The following is a 14,577-nucleotide window of genomic DNA, read 5'->3' as shown; positions in this document are numbered from 1 at the left end:
TGCTGGTCTGCCTTCTGTATCTATCCTTTTTCTTAAGTAAATGATTCCTGTTCAGAGGTCACCACTATCTAATTTTATTTTTTAATTTTATTTATTTATTGAGAGGCAGAGTTAAACAATTAGAGAGAGAAAGAGAGAGACAGAGACAGAGAGAGAGACAGAGACAGAGAGAAAGGTCTTCCATCCACTAGTTCACTCCCCAAACGGCCACAACAGTTGGAGCTGGGCCAACCTGAAGCCAGGAGTCAGGAGCTTCCTCCTGGTCTCTCACATGCGTGCAGGGGCCCAAGCACTAAGGCCACCCTCCACTGCTCTCCCAGACCATAGCAGAGAGCTGGATTGGAAGAAGAGCAGCCAGGATACGAGCCAGTGCCCTTATGGGATGCTGACACTGCAGGCAGAGGTCTAGCCCACTAATACCACAGTGCAGGCTCCTCAGATATTTTTTGATCCAGGGTTCTCTGAACCCAAGGATGCAGAATCCGTAAATATGGCAACCAACTGTAATTGTCTTCTCATCACACTACAAAGCACTCCATGAGGGGTAAATACCTGTTGTATATCCACTCCAGGGTGGCTATTCAGGTATTATTATAAAGTACTGACGGTCACGGCAGATGATAACAAAATGCTAAATTCAATATAAAAATGTATAACAACACAAATAATATTAGAAAATTATCTTAGTACCAATAATTTCAATTTTGTGATTTAAGTCTAGGACTTCCTTCTCATAGAGAATGAATGATAAAGAACTCAGTGGAGCAGTAGATGACTTCCATTCTCTGTGGCATAAAAACCACCAGCAGTTCAACAAAAGACATAGGATTACTGGAAGTCCATAGGTAAAACAACAAAACTAAACAATTAGCCTTGGTGTGATGTTCAAAAATGACTACAAATAAAGCGTGTCCCTAAGTGTAAGAGCTAAAAAATCACAAAACTTGGGGCCGGCTCTGTGGTGCGGTGGGTTAAAGCCCCGGCCTATGGCGCCAGCATCCCATATGGGTGCCGAGTCCTGGTTGCTCCTCTTCCAATCCAGCTCTCTGCTATGACCTAGGAAAGCAGTAGAAGATGGCCCAAGTCCTTGGGCCCCTGCACCCGCGTGGGAGACCTGGAAGTTCCTGGCTCCTGGCTTTGGATCAGCTTAGCTCTAGCCATTGCGGTCATTTTGGGGAGTGAAGCAGCAGAATGGAAGACCTCTCTCTCTGTTTCTCCTTCTCTCTCTGTGTAACTCTGACTTTCAAATAAATAAAATAATTCTAAAAGAATAAAAAAATCACAAAACTTCCAGAGTGTAACCTAGGAGAAAATCTTTGTGACTTTGGGATAGACAAAGATTTCTTAGGTCTAACACCAAAAACACACAAAACTATTAACTTTGTTTTCATCAACAAATGGAAACATTTGTTCTTTGAAATCCATTATTCACAAAAAAAACCAAAAAGATCCATCAGCCTGTGAGACAATATTTGCAAAGCAAATCTGTACTGAACACGTGTAGTTTTTGTTTGTCATGAGTCTCCATACAATACAGTATAACAAATGTTTACATAGCAATTGCATTATATCAGGAGTATATGTAATCTAGAGAGGATTTAAAGAATATGAATGTGATCAGGATCTATGAAAATACTATACCAATTTATATAAGCAACTTGTATGAATGAGGATTTTGTACGTAAGGCCCTGGGACCAACTTTTGTGTGAGTTTAAGTCTTCCTAGAGTGTTTATAGTTTATGTCATTTGTTTTTTCTTTTATCAGGAGAAAAATTCATAGAGAAAAAAATCTGTTGCTGAAATCTTAAACCATAGAAATTCAGATCGTGAGTCTAAATATGAAAGTAGCTTTTTACTTTAACAACTGAGTCATTTTCAAACTTTTGAAAATAAATTTCCACTTGCTTGTGCTCCCGATTACATAATGTACTCCTTTGCCAGTGGAAAGTTTCACAGTATTTCTGAATGGGTGTGCAACTTTTGACAGGCCGTGGGACTCTGTAAACTTGAAAAACAGCCTCTGAGATGGTTTCTAAAACTGTGAAAGTTAAACATGCATGTGGGTTTTTAACTTTCCAGTGGCTCATTTCTAGAGTAGTTTTTCTGCCGTGAAATGTCACCAAATAGGATTTTGACTTTAAAAACTGTGGGGCAGAGGGAGACAGAGTCACAAACCTGTGTACCTGAGTGAGCATCTCGTTGCTAGCTTGTATAGAAATGACCACAGGTTTGTACCTTTGGCCCAGCAGTTAGAGCCACCTTAGTGGGGATGCCACATCCCCCATCTCAGTGCGTCTGGGCTGGAATCTCATCGTGGCTCCCAGTTCCCACTTGCTGCTAATGTGCACCATGGGAGGCGGCAGCTGATGCCTCAGGTTGTTAGATTTCTGCCAGCTACATGGGAGAACTGGACTGAGTTCCCTGTTCCTGGCTTTAAGATTATTGTAGGTATTTGAGAAGTCAGCCAGTAGATGAGAGTTCTCTCTCTGTCTCTCAAGTTAAAAAAAAAAAAAGTTAAACAAATTACCATAATAACCATTTATTAAGCTATAAGTTATACACCATTCATATTAATACTCTGCATATTGAGCTCTCTACAGTTTATGAGGAGCGAGCATTGTGGCACAGAGGGTAAGGCTGCCACTTGGGATATGTCCTACAGCAGAGTGGCAGTTCCAGTCCTGGCTGGGCTGCTTCTCATGCAGCTTCTTGTTCATGAGCTTGAGGAGCCAGTGGATGATGTCTCAAGGGCCTGGTCCCCTGCCACTGATGTGGATGGAGTTCCAGTCTCCTGGCAATACAGGTTTTTAAAAAGAAAGCTTACGGGGCTGGCGCTTTTGCGTAGTGGGTAAAGCCCCCGCCTGCAGTGCCAGCATCCCATATGGGCGCCAGTTCGAGACCTGGCTGCTCCACTTCCAATCCAGCTCTCTGCTGTGGCCTGGGAAAGCAGTAGAAGATGGCCCAAGTCCTTGGGCCCCTGCATCCGCATGGAAGACCCAGAAGAAGCTCCTGGCTCCTGGCTTCAGATCGGCACAGCTCTGGCCATTGCGGCCAAATGGGGAGTGAACCAGGGGTTGGAAGACCTCTCTCTGTGTGTAATTCTAACTTTCAAATAAATAAATCTTCAAAAAAATAAAGCTTATGAAATACTTAGATGAAATTATATGAACTGGTATCATAAGATATTCACCAAATTTTTCTTTTTTCTCTCTTTTTAAAAAGTTATTTATGTGAAAAAGAGAGTGACACAGAGAGAAAGATCTTCCATCCACTGGTTCACTTCCCAAATGCTGCAACAGCTAGGGCTAGGCCAGGCTGAAGCCAGGAGCCAGGAACTACATCCAGGTCTCCCAAGTACTTGACCTGTTAGCTGCTGCCTCTCAGGTACAAGAGCAAGAAGCTGGATGGAAAGCCGAGTAGCTAAGGTTTGAACTGGCACTCTGATATGGGATGTGGTGTCATAAGCAGTGGCTTAACCCATTGAACCACAAGGCTGGCTCCTATTATTTTCTGTTAGTGCCTTATTTTAACTTGAGAATAGCAAAGGCACAATAAGCCATGCCGAAGTCCCAAAATACACAAAGGTAAAATTTTAGTATTCTCTTGGGGAAGTTTTAATTTCATGGCTACAAAACCGAGTATTTACATGCTTTCTCTGGTTCTCATTTTCTCTTCTCAAGCTTTCCTGTAAAAATTAAGATCAAAGAGCATTTAAGGGGCGGGTGTTGTGGTACAGAGGATTAAGCCACTGGCGTCTTTACACTTCTGTTTCATTTTATGCATTTAAAAATGTGCTTCTGAGAAAGTGTCTGTAGGTTTCCCCCGGTTGCCTGGGGCACCCGTTATCAGAGCCTTCCCTCCTCCACGAAGCCCCCTCAACTAAGGGAAGGAATGTCCACGGTGTTCTGCTTCCCTCCTGTCCATGTATATGCCAAGGACTTGCAGTGGGCAGCAGAAAGGACAGGGGGTTAGAAATCAGATGGATGGAGAGGTCCCGCCCCCTTCTGGCTCTCTGTATTTATTTGAGCTGCAACGTCTTGGTCAGTTACTTGTGGATAGTGCCTGCCTCCACAGAGTGACTGTGAAGGTTAAACCAGGAAACGTGCACCTGGCACAGGTCTGGCACATTGCAGGCATTCAGAAACCCCTGCTTTCATTCCTGCCATTGTCGCAGCCCTCTCTGCGTTGGTTGTCAAATGCTTTCCCTTCTCGCTTCCATTTCTGTGGCTGTTCCTGAATCCCGTGCCGGGATCTGGGACCCTGGAGCCCCGGGGGAAACCTGGGCGGTGAATTCCTGATATGCCTCTTCAGAACACCTGTGTGCTTTCCAAGTCTTCTGCTGTATTTACTTTACAAATTGTCACAGAGCGTTTTTAATTTCCTAGTTTACAGAGTTGTCTTCTGAATCACTTAGTTGTCTGACCTGTCCATCCCCTAGGGATAGTGCTCCCAACACTGGGTGTTTCGTTCTCTCGCAGTGCTCTTGCTTAGCTTGCAGCAGCATTGTTCTGGCCCCTGCCCCTACTCTCGTGGCTTACTTCCTCTTGTGTAGGTCCACGTCGACATTTCCCTCCTCTTACAAGGACCTCAGCCGTTGGATTCGAACCCGCCTAACCCACGGAGACTTCATTTTTAACCTGATTATGTCTGCAAAGATCCCATCTCTAAATACAATAATGTTCACAGGTATCTGAGGTTAGGCCTCCCACGTATCTTTTTTGGGGGACACAACTCCCCCCCTAACACTTGCTCTCTGACCCTGTATATTGACTGTGGGTCAGGCTTCTGAATTGCATATATGGGAAATCAAATTATTTCATATGACTCTTTCTTTTTTCCCCTTTGGGTTAATTGTTTGCTTTTCCTGTGGTTTCAAAAAAAAGGCTTAGAGGGTCTAACAGGGGGTGACAAGTTGGTATTGGTTCTCTATTTTCACAAACTGAACGAAGAAATCTTGTAGAGGAAGCAAATGGGTCTTACTGAGCAGGGAAAGTGCTTTGAAAGTGCTCAGGGATGCAAGAGTTAAAAGAACAGTGACTCCACCAAAAAGTCTGTTTACAAACGTTTATGACTAGGGTGTGAATTAACCAGTCAAGCTTATAGGGCCCTGAGTGATCCGAAGCTGAGACTGTTGGATTGGACGAGGCAGGGCTCTGAGATGGCCACGTAGGTCTCCGGCTGTAGAGTTTTAAAGGCAAGAAAGACTGCCGAGAGCGATGGACATGGTTCATTGCTTGTTCCTGCAGTGTGTCTGTGGGGCACCGCTGCCCATGGCCCAGTCCAAGGTAGGCTCTCTGCTGGGGGGGTGGGGGGGGTGGGGAGCGTTTGCACGGGGGAGGGGCGTGTGTGTTTGGAGTTCAAGATAACCACAGCCAGGACTTAACTTTACCTCCAAAGACTCCGTTTCAGGATATCCATCAAGGTTCAGATCTGTTTGCTGAGGAGGCTGGCTAGCTCCCTTCTGGCTGAGAACGGTGCCTGAACGGGAGCTAAATCTGAAGGGCTGCCCCGCTCCTCCCCTCTGCATTTTTCCCGGGAGTGAAGTGGACATTTCCGCTTTGTGATTGCCCTGTTACCTGGGTTCTGCAGTTCCTAGAACACGCAGGGCCTTTTACAGAGGGTGTTTTCTCCCCTTATGTTTTCAGTGGAGCTCTAGAAATCCGGAAACTAGACTCACGGTTGGTTTGGGTAGGCGTTGCCCTGTGCCGGGGCGGCAGCTGACACTGAGGCCCGATGGCGTTGGAGGATTAGTCCGCAGCCTCTCCACCTCCGCGTGTGGCCTGCTTTGGGCATACCTGCCTTACCCAGCCTGGGTGCCTTCCTGGAGTACTTCCTTATTTCAACATCAGTGGAAACAAAACAAACAACTGCCTCCCCCCCCAAAAAAAAAAATAAAGGGAAAAAGCAGGCTGCATGTTGTATAATTGCAATAAGAAAATGAATGCAAACCAAAAAAAAATCTAAAAACAAAACCGAATCACTGCTTCTACATTTGTGAGCAGTTAAACTACTCCTTGCTCGTGTCTTCTCACAGGGTGGTAATAGAAATGAACGTATTCTCACTGTGTATTCAAGTTGTCTGTGCCATTTGATACAGTAATTTATTTAAACCATCTGTAATAATCTGTGTTTTGTACGTAATGCAAAATACTGTTTTCTATGATTTCTCTGATATTTTACCATGGTGTTGCTGGGGAGGAAAAACTTTTCCATGCCCCTAGATGCAGTTCTTGGGGGCCTGTGAATTAAACAGACAAGTGTAAGATTAGGAAAAGAAAAGGCAGGTGTTTATTCCTGAGTGTATGTGTGTGTGTGTGAGAGAGAGAGAGAGTTCACAGACAGCGTGACTCAAGAAGGCAGCTAGAATTTGAGGGTTACATATTGTCTTCATAGTGGAAGGGACAGGAGAGAAGGAAACTTAGGAGAAAGCAAATGAATGACAGTAGGAAAGGTGAAAGACTGTGTCTTTAGGGGAGTAGATGGAGATGGAGTGTTTAGAAATGGCTCCTTCAGGGCCAGCGCCGTGGCTCACTTGGTTAATCCTCTGCCTGTGGCCCCAGCATCCCATATGGGTGCTGGGTTCTAGTCCTGGTTGCTTCTCTTCCAGTCCAGCTCTCTGCTGTGGCAGTGAAGGATGGCCTAGGTGCTTGGGCCTCTGCACCTGCATGGGAGACCAGGAAGAAGCACCTGGCTCCTGGCTCCTGGCACAGCACCAGCCGTAGTGGCCATTTGGGGGGGTGAACCAATGGAAGGAAGACCTTTCTCTTTCTCTCACTGTCTATAACTCTACCTGTCAAAAAAAAAAAAAAAAGAAAGAAAGAAAGAAAAGAAAAGAAAAGAAAAAGAAAAAAAGAAATGGCTCCTCCTCTCTCCCTGGCCCCCAGAGACTCCCAGGACAGGATTTATGACAGTTGAGTTCTTAGAAGGTTCTGCTTTTATCCAGATAGCAGAGTGCAGGAACAAACAAACAAAAAGCCTATTCTGCAGTGCTTCAGCTCCGAGGAATCTCTGTACCACAGGGGCATATTCCAGACCCTGCAGCGTGCCTCAGTGGAAGACGGCATCCGGGCTGTAGGAGTCAGTAGATCAGATGGCAGCATGAGTGGAGGTGGGGAGGACTCAGCAGATTTTCTTTGGAGCAGCAGCGATGTGCACTGTGCACTGGGGGAAAGTCTGGAGCTGCCACTAGGAGGCCAGCTGTTTCCAGGCTTTGTGTCCAGTGACTGGGCGGGCTGCCCTGGGGGAGTCAACTCACTGCTTTAGGACTCCGCTTTCTTAACTTGAAAACCGAGTGCATTGGAGTAGATCTTTAAATCCCTGCAGCTTCCTTGCATCTTTGTCAAACTTGATCATGCCTCCCGGTGTCCCCAGGGATTGGCCCTAGGACCCCCAGGGACGCCAGCACCCTCGGATGCTCAAGTCCCTTCTGTAAATCTACACATGGCCTCCTCTACACTTTACATCATCTCTAGATTCCTTATACTACCTAATACTATATAAATAGGGTTTGGGGGAATAAAGACAAGAAAAAAGTCTGTATGTTCAGTACACTTGTTTTTCCATATATTTTCTTTATTTTTAAATTTTTGTTGAATTTTCTTTAATGTGTCTATGTTGATATCTGACTTCCCTGACTATTTTTGATCCACATGTGTGGAACCCATGGACGTAGGTGGCTGGCTTAGGGAAAGCTAAACATAGCAGACTGGAAATTAGAAATTCAGGTCTCCGTTGCCATGGACATGAGGTGTGTCTTCTTGGCCCACAGCCACTTAGTTTTTCCACGCCCACTGGGGCCACCTCCAGGTGCACTTGCCGCCTGCCCTGCTGTCACACACACTCAGCCTCTCTGGCTGTTCTGGTTGACCCTTCCTGTGCCTGTGGCCTGATGGCCTTTTTTGTTTGTATTGTTGAATAATGACTAGGGACGGAGGAACTGCAGGCACCCAGCCTGCCTCGCAGGTGCCCTGCTCTGCCTGTGGCTGGCTCTGCTGCCACAGGTCTCTGCACATTCCTCCTTAGTAGCGGGACATAGAGGAGTCTTCCCAGAAGAGCCCTGTCCTGTCAGTCCCCTCGGGATGGATACTCCTTGGCATTGCTTCTTTTATGTCTACGTATAGATACACACACACACACACACATATATATATATATGCAGGGCCATATACTTGTGTGTGTGTGTGTGTGTATAAATGTATTTGAGAGAGACAGAGAAACAGCCCCAGTCTGCTTGTTCAATCCCCAAATGCCTGCAGCAGCTGGGGCTGGGATGGGGCCCAGCCAGGCCGGGAGCTGGGAACCTAGAACTCAATCAAGTCTCCCACATGGATGGCAGGAACCCAATTGCTGCCATGGCCTAGCTTTTTGGAAAGCGGTAATTAACTCCAACTGATAAGCGCTAAGTTACTATGACCATGCTCCATCCTGACAAGTCCCTGTTATTTCCCCACTGAACAGTTACAGAACCAAATCATGGAATTTAAGCAGCCTGGCTGGGGTTACACTTCTAGCTCTTGGCCCAGATGCGCACATCTGCCCCATGCATCCCTCATGATTGTCTAATGCACGGCCTGGTCTCTCTGAAAATAGGAGTTGAGAAATGACACAGTGTGATCGTATACTCGTGAGCTGTGGGATTGTTCAGTATGAAATCTGGGAGCCACCGAGGTTAGCTGTGTCTTGTGCAAGCTCACACAGCTGGTGGGGAGTGGAGTCTATTTCATTGAACCCCAGTTCATTGCCCTCCCCCTTCACACCGCTGCTCCGAGGCTGTCCGCCTGAGCACCGGGACCCCACCTCCCAGCCCTGGACTTAATCTTCTTAAGGTACCTTCTGTTTTTAAGTCGTGCACGGTATTGAAAGAAGACACCTCCGTGCAGCCATGGGTAGCATTTCACATTCATTCCTTTGGCAGGCCTGCTAGCCCTGCATGCTGTTGTTATGCATTTGGAGGGAGACGCTGCCCATAGTTGCAAGCTCATTTTATTAACTCACAATGGTGCTGACTTTCCCTTTGTCTTTGACCTTGATCATCATGGGTCACCAAATATCACAATTTAAATTGTGGTTGTAATTCAGCCTGGAATCAATTATTTTCATCCTTGTGTTCGTTGTGCCTTGGCTTTCTGTTACACAAATAACTGTTTTTAAATAAACAAGTAAATCAAGAAAGCCTTATGGCCGGGCCAAGGAGGAGGGTGGGAGGGGAGGCAGCCGGCTTTGTTCTTTGCTAATACCTCCCTGGATCGTGGAGCTCACCTAACTTGTTCGCCTTTGACAAGGTTGTTACTGATGACACGTGGAGGCGAGGCTCATCACAGGATGAGGAAAGGACCGAGGCCCAGAGAGTCACCAGGCGGAGATGGGGCTCCGGGAGGCGGGCCAGGCCGCGGCCACTCTCCGACTACGGCCAGTTGGCCAGCCGAAGCTTGTCCATTCCTGAAGACGCGATTGCTGCGGATCCCCAGGGCGAGGACTGTGTGGATGGGGCCCCCCCAGCCAGCATGACGGCCCCCAGGCCTGCAGACCAGAACGCTCCAGCAGCCTGCACCAAGGGAGGCCGGAGAAGACGCCCCATTTCCGTGATCGGGGGGGTCAGCTTCTATGGGAACAGCCAGACAGAGGAAATCGAGAATCTTCTAACCCAAGTAAGACCCCGTGTGCCTCCACCAAAGGCAGCCAAGACCCTCCAGCTTCCTGGCCTTTGTTCTGCTGCCTCGCACTAAACAGGAAGCTGCCTGTGCTCTCTCCTCTCTTCCTCAAGGATGTCGCCGTCTGCTCACCACCTTTTCTGCCTGACTTGAAACACGTGCATGGGTTCAGACTAACTCTCCCACGTTTGGACACCTCTTACTAATCTCCTTCCTTTCCTGGGGTCTCCAGTGGGTGAAGCTAGGTCGCTGCTTGTCTCCCAATAACCTGAGCTCTTAACCTAGGGAAGGTAGCAGCACGGTTTATTCCGGGAGCTTCCTAGAAGAAGTCATCTTTGAAAAAGAAAGTGCTGTCTGTTGTTAAAATGTAAGATAAGAAAAAAGTGAAGAGGAAATAGATGACTTTTTTAGGAGATAAGGAAGTAATAATGCTTTTTTTTTCCTACTTTTTACTTTTGAGTTGTGTCTTTGCAGCTGGTTTGACAGTAAACACTTACTATTGATGCCTTCGTATATTTTAGTAATTCAACAAGGACTTGTCATGCACTAAGTGAGCACTTGGAGGAAACAAAGCACTTATTTTTAAATGCCCTGTCCTGGTGTAGTTTATACTTGTTTGACAAGGCTAATACTACCTGGCTGTGGTCAGATGTTCACAGAACAGCGTATGAGTAATGTGTGTGCTCAGTTTCATTTTTAAAGCCTGCTAGCTGTCGTTGTACATGACCTGTAAAATTCCCTTAAAGGGAGACCCGTGAATGAGTCGTGGATTGCACGATTCCCTTCTTGTGAACCTTGACCACAATGCCTTGTTTATGGAAAGCATCAGCAACTCCCGTTTAATTCCATTGAGTTGCATTGACTTTTTAAGGTAAGAGCAGATCAAGTTGAAGAACACCTTAACATCTTTAGGAATGTTTTAAGAGTCTCTACCTATTAAGAAATAATTCTAAACTGACACAAAATGTAATCTACTCTAACTCAAAACACAGTAGAGGCTGGATCTAAAGCACTTACAGATTGCCTCTCTGCACTGTAACCCAGTTGAGGGAGTTGGGTGGAAACGTCTTAAGAAAAGCAAGAACTGGGTCTTGATGCCGAGTTCTTGCGATCGTTAATATGGAAAATCAGAAGGGCAATATGGATAACCCTGGGGCAATACATAAGCAACCAGCTCTTCTTGGTGGTGCTCACGTAGGCAAGGGAGAATTGTTCCCACCAGCACTGGTCCAGGCTCTGCAAGCATGGCTGAGATGAGGCTGAATAAATACCCGAGGGTGCACCTGTCATCCCAGCTGGGGCTTGAGGCCCGGGCCCTGCTTCCTTCCTTCCAGAGGCTGCCCCTAGGGAGGCATGCCCTTGCCCATCTGACCCCGCATGGGTGTGAGAATAGTGCCTCTTCCAAGAGTGACCTCTGCTCTCGCAGACCCAAGTGCTCTCCCTCAGTGCTCCCCATTGGCACGTCGGTGGCTGACAAGTGATGCTGAAGGCCCGAGCTTGTGAGCTGATAATGACTGCTAACAACTGCCTAAGCGTTAGTGCAGCCCGCAGCTCGGCAGGATTTGGAGAAACATCTGTGAGTGGCTTCGAGGCGAGAACGCTGCGTGTGCGATGCTCGCAGGAGCTGTGACTTCCTGGCACCTCCTCACAACCGTTTGCTTTCCTTTTGCAGCCAGCAGCCAGGCCGCCGGTGCCCGCACACCAGGTGCCACCCTACAAGGCCGTGTCGGCCCGGCTCCGGCCCTTCACCTTTTCCCAGAGCACGCCCATCGGGCTGGACCGCGTGGGACGCCGGCGGCAGATGCGAGCGTCCAACAGTGAGTCTCAGAGGGCCCTTGCGGAGACTGCATTGGAGCTGTCTCAGGGACTGTTGCCGGGTAGCCTGAGGCAGGCAGGGGCTCCCACACCCTTCCCCCCGCTGGCCCGGTGAGGGCCAGGCCGTGAGGAAGGCTGGTCTTGGGAGAAGAGTGTTGTCAGATGTCAGGGGTGGGTGCGCTGATGAGTCTGACAAGTTGGCTCCTCTCGTGGTGTCTGCACACCTTACTTCCTACAGCCAGAGAGGCCAACAAGAACTGGGCTAGCACTCTGAGATCACAGTGTCACAGGGCTGTCCCTCTGTCTGTTCCAAACCCCTCCCCCCCCAACTCCAGGTAGCCTCTGGCACACTTGGTTAGGAGGTGTATGCTCTGGATCTCTGTTTTCGTTTTTTTTCCCCCCACAATGATGTATTTATTTGAAAGAATTACAGAAAGAGAGACTGAGAGATCTTCCATCCACTGGTTCACTCCCCAGATGGCCACAACAGCCAGAGCTGGGTCAGGCTGAAGCCAGGAGCCAGAGCTTCATCCAGGTCTCCCACCTGGGCAGCGGGGACTCAGATACTTGGGGCTATCTTCTGTTGCCTTCCCCACGCCATTAGCAGGCATGCTGGGTTGGAAGTGGAGCAGCCAGGACATGAACCAGCACCCACATGGGATTCTGGCTTCGCAGACAGCAGCTTTACCCACTACACCACAACAGCAGCCTCGGATCTCTGCTTTCTGCTCCCACAGCCTTTTCTGTGTCCAGCTTTCTCCTTTTAGGAGGTCTCCAGTCTCACTGGATGTGGGCCCACCCTAAGGTCTTCATCTTAACTTGGTCATCTACAAAGACTACTTTTCCTATAACACAGTCAGTTCTTGGATACTGGAAGGGAGGACTCCTGGTTTTTGGAGGAGACATAATTCAACCAAAAATATAGACCATGATCATAACCATCTACAACATGTGCATATCTCAGGAATCTTCAAAACATTCATGGAAAATGTGTATGACGGAAAAAACTGCCTGGATTTCACTTTTTTCTTGGCACCAAAATAAACCTGTCTTTCCATTCTATTTTTCTTCATGATTTTTGAAGTTTCCTGAGATGGTCAAGACTTTCAGAGACTAGACAGAAATGAAAATGGTGTTTTGAGGGTTTTGGGAATATAAAGGGCTTCTTCAACCCCCACACTTACAAACAGCTCATGTTGTGTTTTCTGTAATACTGTCTTGTTTTTTTAAGAATTTTTTTTAATTTTAGGGTTCTTTTGTTGAAAAGCAGCAAAACCAACTCTGGCTAGTATAGGCTAGAGGAGAATGGTTTGGAAGGGTGTCAGGTGCTCCCAGAGTAGATGGGGTAGCTAGGAAACCAGGCCAGGACATGAACAGTAATCTAGGCTGCTCCCAGGAGCTGGGGAACTGCAAGCAGGTATGTGTGGAGGACTGGCCAGGATATAACCCCTGGGGATGAGAGAAAGCCAGCTGGCCCTTCTGTCACTCACCCAAGAGTCAGAGTCCCAGGATGGAGGAGCTTGGGTACCATGTCTACCACTGGCACAGGGAGAAGGATTGGGTGCGTCCAGGGACCCCTTGCCTTCCCTGTCTGCTGTGACTGAATGCAGTAGAGCAGAGGTCATTCTCCCAAAGGAAATCAGGTGGTGTTAGAAAGAGGAATAGAGGGATGGATGTATGGCTTAGCAGTTAAGTCATCACTTGAGAAACACACATCCCATATTGCTTAAGACAAACCACATCAGTGTGAGATAGAAATAGAACCTTAAAAATCATTTCTTGATGGGGTGAGCATTTGGCACAATTGTGAAGTCACTGCTTGGGTTGCCCACAGCCCATACTGGAGTGTCTGCTTCCAGTCCTGGCTCCTCAGCTTCTGATCCAGCTTTCTGCTAATGTGCACCCTGGGAGGCAGCAGATGGTGGTCCCTGCCACCCACAGTCTCCTGTGCCCCTCCCTTATGTTACAGACATTTGGGGAGTGAAGCAGCTGATGAAAGATCTCTGTCTCTCTGTGTTTTTCAGGCAAAAATAAATAAATTAGCAGATAAAACAGAGGAGTAGATTCTAGGCAGGTCCTGCATGCCTGTGAGCATTTGTTCGTTTATACAGTAACTGCAGAGTGCTTCCTGCAAACCAGGTGACGGCAGTGAATAAAACAAAGCCCCTTCAAATCACTTACATCCTAATGAGAGGATGATAAGTAACCAAGTAAGCATTTATGGGGGTGAGTGCTGCTATAGAGAAAAATAAAGCAAGGCAGAGGGCGTTCTCCAGAAGGGAGCCACTCTAACATGCACTGATTGCCTGTGTCATTGATAACCCTCTGGCTCTCTAGCTGGAAGAATACAACCCATAGCTTTTTCAGTTAAGCACGCATCTCCGTGTCTAGACCCCCTGCCTGATAACCAACCCTGCCCCAGTGTTGTCACAGTGCTTTTCAGTGCTTCTAACCCAAGGCATATGTCAGCCAGTGATCCAAAGGGCGAAGAGGATGAACAGAGAAATTAAATTGTATGCACACATACATGCCATCCTAAAAGGAAGCATCTCTCTTTTACCTGTGGCTGCAAGGCCACAGGTAATTATCCAGCTTAGCATCGCCCTGGGGCCAAGCCTTTGGGGGCACTGAAGCTAATACCAGCCTACAGCAGGTAGTTCTGGCTCTGCTCATAATGTTCCTGTTGCCTGCTCCCTGGTCTCTCCCATCACCTTCCCTGATAGGGCTCTCTGCTAGCTGAAGTGGTACAGACCTGTAAGTTTCTGAGCTGCTCATAGTCCTTCTTGCTTATAGTAGCCATAGTCACCTTTCGTTCTATTAGTCAACAATCAGTCAATTTTCGAAAATGTGTGGAGCATTACCTATGAGCCCAGACCGTCTCTCTCCTGTGGGATACAGCAAAGAACTCAGCATCACAAGAAAATCCATAGTCACCTCTGCATATCCACGGGTTCCACATCCATAGATTGAACCAACCATGGATTGAAAATACTGGGAAAATTGAGCTAGCATTGTAGCAGAGTGGGTTAAGCCGCTGCCTCTGATGCCAGCATCCCATCAAAGTGCCCGTTCAAGTCCCAGCTGCTCCATATCAGATCCAGCTCTCGGTTG

The 14,577-nt window shown here is 47.5% G+C and overlaps 1 protein-coding gene across 5 annotated transcripts in view; it reads left to right on the top strand.

Annotated features, from left to right (window-relative positions):
* Positions 1–14,577, top strand: part of SPATA13 (spermatogenesis associated 13) — a 167,165-nt gene that overhangs the window by 90,387 nt on the left and 62,201 nt on the right. For 3 of the 5 annotated variants that reach the window (XM_070049161.2, XM_070049160.2, XM_070049159.2), the window contains 2 exons: positions 9,283–9,648; positions 11,324–11,468. In XM_070049161.2, coding sequence (XP_069905262.2) covers positions 9,283–9,648; positions 11,324–11,468 — 511 coding nt within the window. Of the gene's footprint in view, positions 1–5,121; positions 5,287–9,282; positions 9,649–11,323; positions 11,469–14,577 lie in introns of those variants that run through there. The other 2 variants (XM_070049163.2, XM_089303738.1) reach the window with 2 other exon arrangements.

Source organism: Oryctolagus cuniculus, chromosome 9, assembly GCF_051225735.1.
Source record: "Oryctolagus cuniculus isolate XC-2025 breed Fujian yellow rabbit chromosome 9, ASM5122573v1, whole genome shotgun sequence".
Lineage (NCBI taxonomy): Eukaryota > Metazoa > Chordata > Mammalia > Lagomorpha > Leporidae > Oryctolagus > Oryctolagus cuniculus.
This window is presented reverse-complemented; position numbering and strand designations above follow the sequence as displayed.